General features: G+C 44.9%; 1 protein-coding gene across 3 annotated transcripts in view; it reads right to left on the bottom strand.

Moving 5' to 3' along the window:
- GRID1 (glutamate ionotropic receptor delta type subunit 1) overlaps nt 1–13,820 on the bottom strand; it is a 753,528-nt gene that overhangs the window by 5,748 nt on the left and 733,960 nt on the right. For 2 of the 3 annotated variants that reach the window (XM_079138203.1, XM_079138202.1), the window contains one exon: nt 8,392–8,632. In XM_079138203.1, coding sequence (XP_078994329.1) covers nt 8,392–8,632 — 241 coding nt within the window. Of the gene's footprint in view, nt 1–8,057; nt 8,149–8,391; nt 8,633–13,820 lie in introns of all 3 variants that reach the window. The other variant, XM_079138204.1, reaches the window with a different exon arrangement.

Below are 13,820 nucleotides of genomic sequence, written 5' to 3'. Positions count from 1 at the left end.
ATGTTCTGCCTCATTTCAGGCCCAGAACAATGGAGTTGGCTATCTATGGACTGAGATCTCTGAAAACATGAGCACCAAATAAACTTTTCCTTCTTTAAGATTGTTCTTGTCAGGTCTTTTGGTTGCAGCAACAAAAAAGCTGACTAAAAATTCATGATTGCTTTGTTTTGTTTTACTGTCTTCACTGGATAACAAATTGGCAGGTGACCTGTTCGCCTACCCAAAAGGTAGGACTATGACCCAAACAAGGATAAAAGGACTAAATCTGAATCCTGAATGAAGAATTTAGAGGTGGAAAATGGTTGATATTTCATTCAGTACAGCAGTAGTGCTTCACCCAGCTTTCTGCTCTGGTTCCTGGGCCTTTGGACAAACTCTGACTCTGCCCATCATGAAGCCTATAACTCCACACTTGTCATGGCTGCTTCAAGCTCCTGTGAAGCTTCTGATATAGGACATAGCTTCTTCATCTGCATTAGCCAAAACCAGTGTCAACATCATTTTGGTAAATATTTGTATCAAAAGACTTTTTTTTTTTTTTTCATCTTGGAAAGGGCACAAGACTGGTAGCAGACAGCCTGGAAGTTAGACACATTGAGAGAATCTCAAATATCTTCAGGGTTTAATGAAACAGCTATCCCTTCTCTGCAACCAGCAATGCTTGGAGAAGCCTAGAATAAGCTGAGTTCTCTGACTGTAGAGTCTTTCATTCCATGGAAGGAAAACTGACAACCAGGTACTCCTGCAAATCTTTGGAAGAATTGGTACGTTACATGATCTTTCCTTTTCCTCCTTTCTATTTTCTCTTCCGCCCTTTAGGTCTCCTTTGAGAATGGAAGAAAATAAAGTTTAAAAGTAGACTAATTTGCAGCAGGGAACAAGTGTATTTTGTCCCAGCTGTGTTCACTGAGTACTGGCAGTTGGAAGAGAAAAGCTGGCCCTTTTCCCCAGAGTCAGTTGAGTATTGGGCCAGAACAGGTGTTCAGGAGGTGCTTCCCATTTTGCTAGGTTTTGGAAAGAGAGGAAGGACAACCTATTTTGCTAGGTTTTGGAAAGAGAGGAAGGACAACTTACTGTCCAAGAAGGTCACAGGGATGCAGAGAGTTAGAAATAGGAGGAAAGAGAAAGGAACCCTTTCTACCTAATGCCAGAAAAACAAAAATGAAGAGCTTTGAGTGAAAAGACCAACCAAATCCCCTGCAGAAAGATGTGAGCAAGGAAGATATCTGAGACGGATGCCTTTGCCACTGACATACAAGGGACAGAAGGTGGAAAGTGTGGTGGATTGCGAAAGAGGCAGGGCACAGACACCTATCTAGCAGCCTAAATGTTAAAGACCAATCCAGCTAGTTGTATAGAAATGGCCAATTACCTTCAAGTCAGTATTTCTGAAGGGAAGAGCTTCCTGAATAGTTTCTTACACCCATATAGTTTTTCCCTGTCTCAAATTAAGGACGGAAGAATCATTGGCAAGGATTGCAAAGCCATGCAGTAGGAATCAACTCCCAATTGTGGTTATTCATTAGCCTTTTAACCTCTCCATGTCAGGACACACAGAAAATGTCCACACCAATTGAACAAATTTCCCAGGGAGAGCTTCCCACACCAAATGGCTGTCAAGAATCCAACCTCTTCACACGGGTGGAACCTCGTTTTATTCAATTTCCATTATTCAGGTAGAACCAACACAACAGCAAATGCTGGGAGAAGAGGCTGCCATTGGGAGCCTCCTATATTGACTGTCTAACTAGACAAGAAAATGAATAGAACTAAGGCACATGCCTCCATGACCTCTCTAGAAAACAAATGCAGTCTGTCCTAATCTCACAGTGTGTCCTCTAAGCTGCCTGCTCCTCTAGCTGTCTATAGGGGCTGGAACTGAGGAGCAGAGAACCGAAGTCTGCCTCATTTGAAGGCCCTGGAAGCTTTGTCTTCTTGCATCACCTGGGGCCACGGATTTAGCACACACAAGGTCATGTCTGGTTGCACCTTCTGCGTTTCTGGCCAAGGAAAGAGGAGAGAGCAGTAATCAGCTTACTCAAGGCAAGAGGCAGGAGTGATTTGAATAATTATCCATCTTTTAGACAAAATGGTGCATTCTATAATGTTATGCAAATTCAAATAATGGACTTTTTTTATGTGAACTACATCAGTTTACATCCTCATTATCCCAAGGTTTCGGTGTTCAGCCAGGTAATGACAGCTGTGGAAAGAGACCTGGAAACTTATTGCTGCCTTCATTAATCTATTGTAGGTAACTGACCTAGTCAAACATCCCTGAATATGACATAAAATTCATTGACTGTGTTTATCCATGAATCGGCTGGACTCCAGCACTGCATTTCTCACCCCATATTAAACATGACGACAGATGCACAGCAGAGGTTATTGGGGAACCTCTCTCAGGCATTGTCTTGCAGAGAGATAAAGTTCTGTAATTAAGCCACTGTTCACCAATGTGGAAATAATCCAGTGTATTGGAAAACGGTAATTAACTAAACTATCATCTATGTAACAGCCTCTTACACATGGGACTCGTTAGAACTGACTTTGTTTGGAGTCCAGCAGCTCCTGCTTTAAGTTGGGCAGGAATAAAATTAGGGATGAGGGACTTCCCATCTGACTGGGATGGTTGTTGGCAATGTGCTCCCGTTACCACTGAGACCAACCAGGTGGTAAATGAGACCCAATGGCTGGGAGAAATGCCACCAGCATGGTATTCTTAAGTGTTGCTCCACAGACTTAGGCTGGGTTGGGGGTCTAAGAGGCATGACTGGATAAAAGTCAAGAAACTAAATGCTAAATCAATGAAGTGATCTCAGGAGATGATGAGAAATGTTTTAAAGCAAAATGACCATCACTTCACATCACAGGTGGGAACAGCAGAAATGCAGAGGAGTAAACCGGGGCTAGGGATGAAGTGACTTACTCAAGGCAACAGAATTCTATGACCAGTGGAGCATCAGAATCAGAGCTCATGTCCACTTGGCTCCAAAACCTGGACTCTTTTCCACTATGCCAGGCTGTGTATTCACAAGCTCACCTTGAAAGTTTAGTGAACATGTTGGTGGAAGGTTTACATCCTTGGAAGGATATCAGAAGCACATGTGTAGAGTTTAGAAATTACAGGTGTTTGGATGTCCTTAATGTGATCCTCTGGGAAATGGAGCCCAAGCATCTGTATTTTCTAAAAAGCTCTAGAATTAATCACCACTGATGTGCAGCCAGAACTGAAAGCCATTGATCCAGCTGCAATGATTACACAACAATTTAACATGAATAACACTTTCTTTATAGGAGCCCAGACTGATTCATTCATTCAATAAATACTTTTGAGTTCCTACTATCAGATGAGCTAATGTTCTTGGTAAAGCATTTATCTTTGGTTTCTGGCACACAGAAGTTGCCCAATACTTCAATTATATTCATCACCCCTTAATGAGAGCGTCCATGTTCCAGAGAGTGGACAAAGTGATGGGAATAGAAAGGTGAGGAGGTGGTGGCAGACTTGACCTAGTGACAGCCAAGGTAATATGGATGATTGATAATATGGAATCACACCCAAAAAGGGAGGTGACCTGTGGCTACAGGTAGGGAGGTTTTGACAGTTTTTAGGATATACATTGGTGCATAATAAGTGTTCAGTGCCTTATTACTGGAGGGCCCTGAGCTAAGGGATAAAACAAGCATGCTCACTATCCTTACCCTCATGCCAAGCTGTCTGATCTCAGCAGGATAGCTGTGGTGCCAGGTACAGTGTTCAGCAGAGGAGAGAAACTGAGGTTCAGAGAATGTAGATAATGTAGACGACACAGATGCCTGACCAGAAGCTCAGCCTAGAGAAGAACTGAGTCACACCCCTCATCCCCAAATCCTCTAGGAAGTGCTAAGTAAGAAGCCAGGATCCTGAACACATCTATTAAAAATCTCAGAGCCCTGACCCTTTGCTGAGCCTGCCTCTGTGAGGCAGCAGGTACAGGTAGGCAGATACACCATTCACTTCTCAGCTCTGCCCTCACCATTTCTGAATCCCACTTCTCCAGCGATAAGGACACCTTTCTTGAAAGTTGTTGAAGAATGTTAAGATGACATGCAATTTTTTATAGCACAGGATAGATACCCTGAGGTGTGTTTTTCCTCCGCCACATCCCTCACTGTCCATCCTCAGGTCCTCTGGAGGGAAGAGCCCCCAGCCACCATTAACCAAGCATGTTCTTAGACCACATGCATCTTTAGCTTACTTTACACATTATTTCTAGTTGTAATCCTCAGTGCAACACTGTTGTGTCAACATATATCAAGAGAGCATAGGTGCAAAAGAGAAAATCTCCACCAGGAGTAGAAGGCAGCATGAAAGAAGTAGAGACAGAAAAGGCGATTAAGTTGAAGGGAGAGTCCCTAGGCTCCAGTCTTCCATGGAGAGCAGCGTCAAGGGGGCATGCAGATGGTGACTCACAGGCCAGAAAGAGGGTCCAACTGTGACTCAGAACCCTGTCACCCAGTCACCCTGGCTTCCACCAGCTTCTGTATGCATGGAAGCATGGGACAGAGGAGGGAAGGCAAGGCAGGAAGCAACAAGAATTCCAAGCTTCCAGCCCAGTGATGGATGATTCATCTCTCACTCTTCATGTCATTTCCCATTTGTGCAGTTCTCATCTTTATTTCATGAATATTTTATTCTCAGAGCAATGACTCTACATCCCCCATAAATCTAGTGGGTAGCTCTTTACTGCATCCTCAGAGCTTGGTGTGCTCACCTGCATTGGGTAACTACATAATTGTCTGATTCCTTAGAAAAAATATGATCTCGGAGGCACATGAATATTAAGGGGTTGAACGCACATTACTACTCTTCCCCAAGTAGGTGTCTAAACTGAAGACATCCCAGTGAAAGCCATTAAACACAGCTTGGGCTCCACCCACAGACAGGTTTCTGGCTCTAAGAAATATGGCCAATGCCCTGAAGTGAAACATTCTAAGGGTAACCAGACATTCTCACCTAATTGCAAATGCTGCTTCATAAAACATGAGCAACCAGTAACACAAAGTAGATCTAAATTGAATACCATCATTATTTTTCTAAGGTTTTAAATACATGCTTCTAAAATACTGTCTCTTCAGCCCCTTTCCTGCTTCCTGCTCACTACACTAGGGGTCTAAACCCCTCAGCCTGGCATTTATATCTTGGGAGCAGTTCCTGCCTCCTTCTGTTAGCTTGGCCTACCAGCATCATCCTCATGCCCACACTCCTTGTTAACCCTTTGCTCACCCTGCTCAAAAGGCAACTTCTTTGGTTTCTTTAAAATTATTTTTTTATTTTTAAAGACTGCATTTTGATTCATTGTACACAAACGGGGTACATCTTTTTGTTTCTATGATTGTGCAAGATGCAGATTCATACCATTTGTGTAATCATACATGTACATAAGGTAATGTCTGTCTCATTCCACCATTGTTCATAGCCCCTTCCCTCTCATTTCCCTCTATGTAATCTAAATTTCCTCCATTCTTCTCTCACCCCCACATCCCCACCCCCATTATATATCGTCATCCACTTATCTGATCTCGTCTCTAGCTCTGTGATTTGTACCAGTTCTTTAACATACTGTACTAACATTCCCAAGTCCCAAGAAATCTTCACTGACCTTCACTCCTACCTGCTGTGGGCCCGTGCTCTTGCTAGACTGGGTGCCCCTCTGTACTTTGACGGTCCTCATTGCTCCCTTCAGGACACCCCTATCAGTAGGATAAAGACTGCCTGGGGAGCTCTCTGCCCCTTCTGCTGATGAGGAGGTAAGCACCCTGAGGGAAGGGTGTGGCCAGTTATAAAAGGAGGAAAGATGGAAGAAGAGACTTCACTTGAAAATTGGAAATTCATAAAATCTGGGAAAAGATGGAAAGTTTCCTTGCAGCCCATCTTAGTAACACCAGAAGGGACAGAAATGCCCCTGCCGCTCCATCAGCTTTCATTCCTGTCTAAAAGCAGACTGGCAGCTAGGGCAGAAAGGCCACAGTTTGGTAGCAGAGTAGTACATGCATCCTCTCATACCTGAGACCCTAGAGTTATGCAAAAGCTAGAAGGGAAGATAAGATGCTTTACTGGCAAGAAAGGAGCTGCTATACCTGACAGCTTGATTATCTCTTGGTCTCCTGGTCTCTCCTTTTGCCTCCAACTTTAAATCTGTTTCTCCGACAATCACTTACTCCCCCCACCCAACCCCTTCTTTCCCCCTGAAAGTAGTAGAAGCACGCATGTGCATACACACACACACACACACACACATACACACACACACACACACGCACACCATGACCATTACTAATTCTGGGTGGTTCAGGCTGAAATTAGCATTAAAATAAGGGCTGTAAAGGGGCAGAACTGATAGCAGACAAGGACTTCCAGTTCATAGGACAGCCTCTCCCTGCACCTGGCTCACAGGAGATATGTGACAGGGTTGAACTTGAGCCTGTGTCCTGGATTCCCACCCTGCTCACACCAGCCATGACAGTCACCTCCATGACACTGCAATGTGTGACCACCTGGAGACCCTCCCCTGCTCCTTTGACCCAAGGGATGTCTGTACACAGGAAATCAGGTGCAGACTTAGGAAAAACTCAAACCCTAAGAAAAAACAACATAGGCAGTGGCTACAAAGTGAGTCAGCTAGTGTCTCTCCCATCTACCCTGGCTGCCCACAGATGCTTCTGCACACATATGCCTAGATGGTGACAGCAGGTGAGGGTGGCCTGGCCATGGGGTGGATGGGGATGACGTGATGCCCCAGCTTCAGAACTGTATGGGGCTCTTCCTTAAAATAACTCATCAGAATAATTCACGGTCCCTCCCTGTGACTTTATACAAATTTTCCAATTGCAATAAAAGCTTAGGATGAAAACCATTAACTGTTATTTTCAGTGAATATTCCTCCAACTTCTTCCTTCCTCCCCTCCTGAGGTCCTGGAGTGACAGGAGAGCCATGAAGGTGGTGGCGGAACCAGACCTCACCTCTCTTCATAGGGAGGTGTACAGATAGCAGAGAGGAAGGTGGAGGTCACCAGGACATTTCAGATACACTGACTTAGCAGTGCCCCCCTTCCAGAGAAAAGAATGCAGGATGACAGAAGCCTCACTGCCTGGAATGAATGGAGAGTCAGAAGAGGACCCAGGGGGACACACACCACTGTCCTTGCCAGGGACAGATTGATGAATGAGGGTGTGGCCAGACAATCACTCCAGACTACAGAGATGGTGGCCAGGATGACTCATCCTTCATGTTCAAAGGCACCAACTCCCAACCCTAAATCAGGCTCAGAAGGATCCAGCCAGCTCTTACCTCCTCCTGATTGTTTTTCTTTCCCACCCCAGTATATTTGTGTTTCCCCTTGTCCCACTGACACTTTATGAACTTAGCAAGTGTCACCTGTGCCTCAAGAAAAAACAAAAGCAGGCAAAACTTAAAAAAAAAAAAAAAAAAAAAAAAAAAAAGGGAGGGCTGTCGGACTTGATGCCATTTGCTTTACTACTTCCTGTTTGAGATTTACAACTTTTGGCCCCAGCAGACTTTGTCAGCAGAGCTGTGATTCTGGATGTTACTGAGGTATATGTGGCAGATAGTGACAACCCTGGATGGAGTGGCTGCGCTTGGGTTACAGATGCCTGCGTGCAGGTTTCTGACAGCAGAGCATCATTACTGCATGGCATTCCTTGTCACCTCTTATAGAGGAGTCATTTCTAAGGGACCCTCACGAAGACTATTTTTTTTGTTAAGAAACAAGTTTGAGGAAGAACAAACGCCCAATGAGAAGGAAGTGTGGAGGGACAGAATCAGCTTGTGGTTGGCACACACAGGAAGGGAAGTGTGCCCAGGGCCTAGAGTCCTCTGAGGTGGCTGCACCCAGGGGGGATGTGGGCAAGAGTGGGCCTGCGAGGAGGAGGGACAGAGGGGACGAGGGGTGATGGAAGAGGCAGGGATCCCCCTCACACACTGGGGAGAAGGGCCCCATGGCCCCTGGTGAGAAGTCAAGAGAACTGGGAAGGGATGCAGCTCCTCTCTTACCCTACAGGTGGTCTCTCCAGGTCAGGGTGGAGGCACATGGGCGGGGCAGGGTGGGGAAGGGCTCTCTGGCGCTGCCCACGCTGTACCTGCTCTATAGATAAATACAGGACTTTAGTGGCCATGGCTGGCCCCTCCGCACTTTGTTCAAACATGAAAACACCCCCTATAGTTTTTCTCTTCCTTTAAAAACAAAATGAAACCATGATACAATCCCTCTATATAAAAACACTGCTGTCTCCAGACCAGAGTAAATACTAACTAGAAGAAAGCCACCCACCAAATGGCCCAATGTGACCCTCCTGCCTCTAGGCTATAGAATGGGGAGGGTACGGACCTCTTTGGGCGTCTCCTGGTGGCACCGGTTACTGTTCCACCACAACTCCAGGGCAGCCACCAGGCAGGCGAGGAGGAGGCCAATGGCCAGGATGCAGAAGACCCCAGCAAAACTGTGTAGCTTGAGGGATTTGCCATCGGCCTGGGCACTGGAGTGGCTGGTGAGGTCACAGCGGCCTGTGTGTGGCCACCACTTCTGCTTGAGCACATCCAGGTCCCCTGTGTCCTGTAGCTCCAGGATCCTGCAAGACACAACCAGGTGAGCCATAGCCACTGACATCATCAAATTCTGCACACTGCAGGCAGAGCTCTTCCTCAAACACATGTCAGGTTGTGTCACTGCCGTCCTTAGCAACCTTGCTGCTCTCTCCCACCCTGTCCATTGCCCATGGAAAAAGCTCAGCAGCAAAGCACATAAGGCCCTTCACATGAATGGTGGAGTAAGTGCTCAGGATGAAACTGGGAAATACTGAAAGGAACCAGGCAAGCAGACTGTCAATTTAGAATGCTCATGATCACAAAAACCATTTCTTTCAAACCTCAATTCTACAGGTTGAACAGCCCTAATCCCAAAATTTGAAATCTGAAATGCTCTAAAACCTGACACTTTGTGAGCATGAACATGATATCACAAGGGCAAAACTCCACACCTGACCTCTGATGGTTCAATGTACACTTTGTTTCACTTACCAAATTATTTAAATTATTGTGTGAAATTATCCCAGACAATGCATAGAAAATACATGTGAAACATAAGTGAATTTCAGGTTCGAAGTTAGGGCCCATTCCCTAGATATCTCATTACATATATGTAAAAATTTCAAAATTGGTTAAAATCCAAAATCTAAAACACTTCTGGTCCTATCATTTGGGATAAGGCATACTTAACTTGTATAACCTATGTCTCTCCCACTAAGATTCACAAAAACCTTCATTTATTCATTTGATTTGAGGAGCTTCTGAACCATGGCAAGCACAATGTTCAGTGCTGCTGAGCTTGTGGTCTAGAGACATAAACGCCCACCTTAAAACAATTGGAGCAGTTAACGGAAAGACAGAAGCTGTGATAAACACAATGAAGTGAGAGTAAAGGTGCCAGGAAAAGGCACACTGCAGAGGGAGATGGCTCAGACTGGAGGATTGAGGTAGAGTTCGTGGAGGACGAGGTGACAGGTTAGTGAAAATCTGAAGGACAATTAGTCATGAAGTATCTCACACGGCCTAACAAATTCTGTGTCAGGGAGTATCCTAAGTGCTTGGCACAGAGTGTTGAAAATCCTCACATCAACACTTTAAGATGGCCATTCCTATTTTCTCATTTTTGCCAAGAAGGAAACTGATGCACTGAGAGGTGATGTATCTTGCCGAAGTCACTGTGAGGTTGTCCAGGGTTGGCATCCAATGAAGGAAAAAAGAACATTCCTGAGACCAGGACTATGTGTGACTGTCTATGTATAAGAAGCTGGAATATGGTTGGTGAGGCTGTAGAGTGAGCAAGGAGGAGGAGGGTGGCATGAGATGAAGAAAACAAACCAAGCACGGTCCAGATGCAGGTTCTGAGAGGGCATGAGAGGGAGTCTGGATTTTATGGTGCAGTGGGACAACCTCTACTGGCCTTAGATTTCCCCACGGTGGTTTCCTTTAATTGTGGTATTTTGAGGATTCCCTCTATGACCCAAGGGTCTAAACAGCAAGCCAGGGGGAACTGGTAGACTCCAGATACTCAGGCTTTACCATTTGGGGAGCAGAGCTCTGTGAGCCTGGTCCATGATGATGTATTCAGCTAACAATATCTGCAGTGACCTCATGGATGTGCACAAAGAGCAGCAATTTCTCATGCCAGGGGTGCTCAATGGAATGATTTGTGCAGCCTTCACTTAGCTGTGGCCACAGGTGTAAGGCTGTGCTCAGTGAACATACTTGGGCTTGCATCAGAAGGAGACAAAGGGTGACAACTTGACAGTGTCCTCTGACATATCAGAATCTTAAGTCCAGCATGGAGTAGCCTCTCGCTGGCTAGGAAAAATTTGGTTCAGTGCAAAGAACAGGTTTTGGGGGCATCAAGATCTCAGCTGTATGGCCCTAGACAAGGTCCATGCCCCTGTTAAACCTCAACAACCTCATTTTTCTAATACAGACTGTTGATTCCCACTGGATGAGTAAGGTAGGGGCTTAGGCCATGGATTATGCATTACTTCCTGTTTTCTACTGTGCCAAAACAGTGGTTAACACAGTAAAGGCCATCAGCAGATGTTTGTTTTGTCAATCAATGTAGGAACACATTTATTAAATAATGAAAAGTGGCCTAAACTAAAATGGCTAGGGTGAGCTCTTAATGTGATGTGCACTGATGAGCAAAAAATACTTAGAAGGTAGCTGTGTATAGAGGGCCTTTTTGTTGAAACAAACGCATGATTTACACCCACATTTGTGTGGCTTGGGGTCATGCTTGGAATGTGCCTGAGCACCATTGCTCTATTACATGGCACACTGCATGATTAATTGGGCAACAGCAGGGTCTCACTCATTATTTCACATGGATCCTATCACATGAAGGAAGCCGCATGTCTGTACATCCACTGGCCTTAGTTACTCCTCATCTAGAAGGGTTGAGTAGGCTGAGCTTTCTGGAAGTTACAGGAACCCCAGTGCCAGACATTTTGGATATCAGGGCTCTGGAGAAGGTTAGTGGTTGAACTATCAGCTCACCATGGAGACAAAAAGGCTTTGTGTTTGTGAACATATAAACTCTGATGGACATTAGGTCAAATCCAGACTCTGAACCTTTCAACTTTGGCTCTCTTAGCACTAAAATCTGAGATTAGGTCAATATACTTAGCTCTCAGACCATTAGCTGAAGACCTAGCAAGTAATAAGGGGTCCACAAAAGAAGATTAGTAAATGCACAGTCTGATAGCTGTATTGACCTGAACCTTTGTAGGGCCAGTATTGACAAGAACTACCTCTTATTGAGAACACAGTAGGGAAAAATCATTTTACACTGTTTGATCCTCATAACAAACTGCAGAGCAATTTTTATTATGTTTATTTTACTTCTTAAAGACCTGAGGTTTGGGATCTAGATAATTTGCCCAAAGTTGCACTTAGAAGTGGCCATGCTACTCTTCTGATCTGGTCATCTTGATCAAGAAGATCTTGCTCTTTTTGGAATCACAGGCTATTCTCTCAGGGTAATTTTCTGGCCAAGGGGATGGTGAGGCTCTGGTCAGATCATGAGGTTGGATCCCCACTCCTCCACTCATTAGCACCTCTGGTGAAACATCAGGCGGGCTGCATAATTTGATGGCTTCTTATTTTGAAGCCACCACATTGTTTTCTGAGGTGCTGGGGATTTGAACCTGGGTCCATGCACATGCAAGGCAAGTGCTCTGTGACTTGAGCTATTTGCCCACTCTTGATGGCTTCTTATTTTGACCTCCTATAATGGCATGCCTCTTTCATGCCCAGTCTTATTTCAGAAAGAATGTAAGACAATTTATGGGAAAACATAGACTAAAACAAAAACAAACAAAAAGGAAATTTAAATATAGAAGCAAAAGGAAAGACAAGTCACCAGCATAAAACACTTTCTAGAAACAAGGCTAAACTAAAGCACACCATGCTAATCTATACTCCTGCTTAGGAGGAAGCCAGAGCGATAATAGCCACTTCCTAAAGCCAGTTTTTCTATTTTCCAGACAGATATAATTGCAGGTGCTTTCCTTTATTCAATAGTTGTGGAGCTGGCTACACAGTAGGTGCTCAATAAATGGCTATTAAGTTGCTAAACATTTATTGAATGCCCATTCCACATGCTGTGGTCTGCAAACCTGTTATAGCACATAATCCCCACCACTCACACATATATCTACATCCTGTCCTCTGCCAAAGAAAGGGAAGAGCTTAGCTCCCAGTATGAAGGGAAAGACAGTTATGGCAGTTCCACATAAGGCTGGGATCTGCTATTTATGCAAGGACTCTTTTTCTGCCAATGGCATGGTGCACTGACTTGGACCAGCCCCCTTCACTGCTCTGGGCACACCCAAGCTAAGGGCAGCTCACAGTTTTTCACATACTATACAACAGAACCTCTTGTAGAACCACTGGCAAGCGTAAGTTGGAAACCTGAGCCTATGTGTTCCCTCAAATTAGATACCAGTCTGGTGGATAGAGGATGCTGCCTGCCCAGGAGGGGCTTTAATATGGAGGCAGATAATAATACAGCAAGAGACCAGCACAGCTCACTGGGAAACTTACTTATAGTCAGAGAGCACACAGGCTTCTGGTGAAAGCAGAGAGGGATAAAGTTACTTTTTTTCCAGAATGACATGGAAACTGGACTAGCCACTTTTGCATATGGTGACCACTGGGATGGGAGGGAGAAACCCACAGGGTCTCTGGGAAGGAGTTTTGTGGAAAGACCTCTCAGTAATTGAGTGGACAGATCATGTGCAGGCCTGTTCCAGGGTTAGCCTGCCTCTCTGGGATCCCACACCTCCAAGCTGATTGTGGTCCACTGCCTTCTGGACTGTACAAAAGACCCAGCAAGTCTTCTGATAGTGGAGGGGAGCAACCACACCCCTTCCTACTCATCTCTTCCTTCTCTAGGTTGAGAATTTTCATGCCCTCCTGTGACCTGTTTTGGACTTTTCACTTCCCTGATTCCATTTTTTGGTATCACTACTGCATTGGCCCCCACAGGCTCCCTTATCTGTTTCACAGAGATGCTCTCAAGTTGATGGTCTGTGCAATCACCCTGAGCCTCGAATCTAGGAAAACCAGCTAGAATAAACCGCGAGAACGCTGATGTGTTCTAAATTCTGGAAGGAAGGCATCCTTTCTTCATGCCTTTAATCTAACAATTGATAAATTACTACTTTTCTATCTCTCTTCTCATTGCTCTCTGCTCCAGGGAACAGAGTAAGGTACAGAGTATATACCTGATGAGATTCTAGAGAAAACCCCAAAGCCTCATTTACCTTCATTAGTTCTACCCCTTTTTCCAGTTTTGCAAACAAGACACTTATTGAATTGGTTGCAAGTCTTCCTTCTCAGCCTTTCCTGGATGGGGCTGAAGTTTGTGTACTTATGAACAGAACAAAGGCCCAATCTGGACATCCAGGAGGTGGGAGAAGTTTAGAGGTAGGGCTTGGAGATCTAACAGCAACATATGCAAAACCCTTGAACTCAGGAGACCTGGATTCTAATCCCTGCTCCATCAGAAGCTGACTAAGCAATCACAGGTGGTAGTTACCCTCTTTGAGCTGCAGGATGTAAAACAGATGATCTCTAAGAACCTATTCCCTCCAAGTGGACACTCCTCAGTGATGGTGTTCATGCATTAATCAGGCAACTGAGACTTGTGCCTAAGCCTGGCACTATGTCAATCTCTTCACTTGGCTACTCCTGAAACTTTTTGAATTTTGGTGG

Source organism: Sciurus vulgaris (assembly GCF_902686455.1).
Source record: "Sciurus vulgaris genome assembly, chromosome: 4".
Lineage (NCBI taxonomy): Eukaryota > Metazoa > Chordata > Mammalia > Rodentia > Sciuridae > Sciurus > Sciurus vulgaris.
This window is presented reverse-complemented; position numbering and strand designations above follow the sequence as displayed.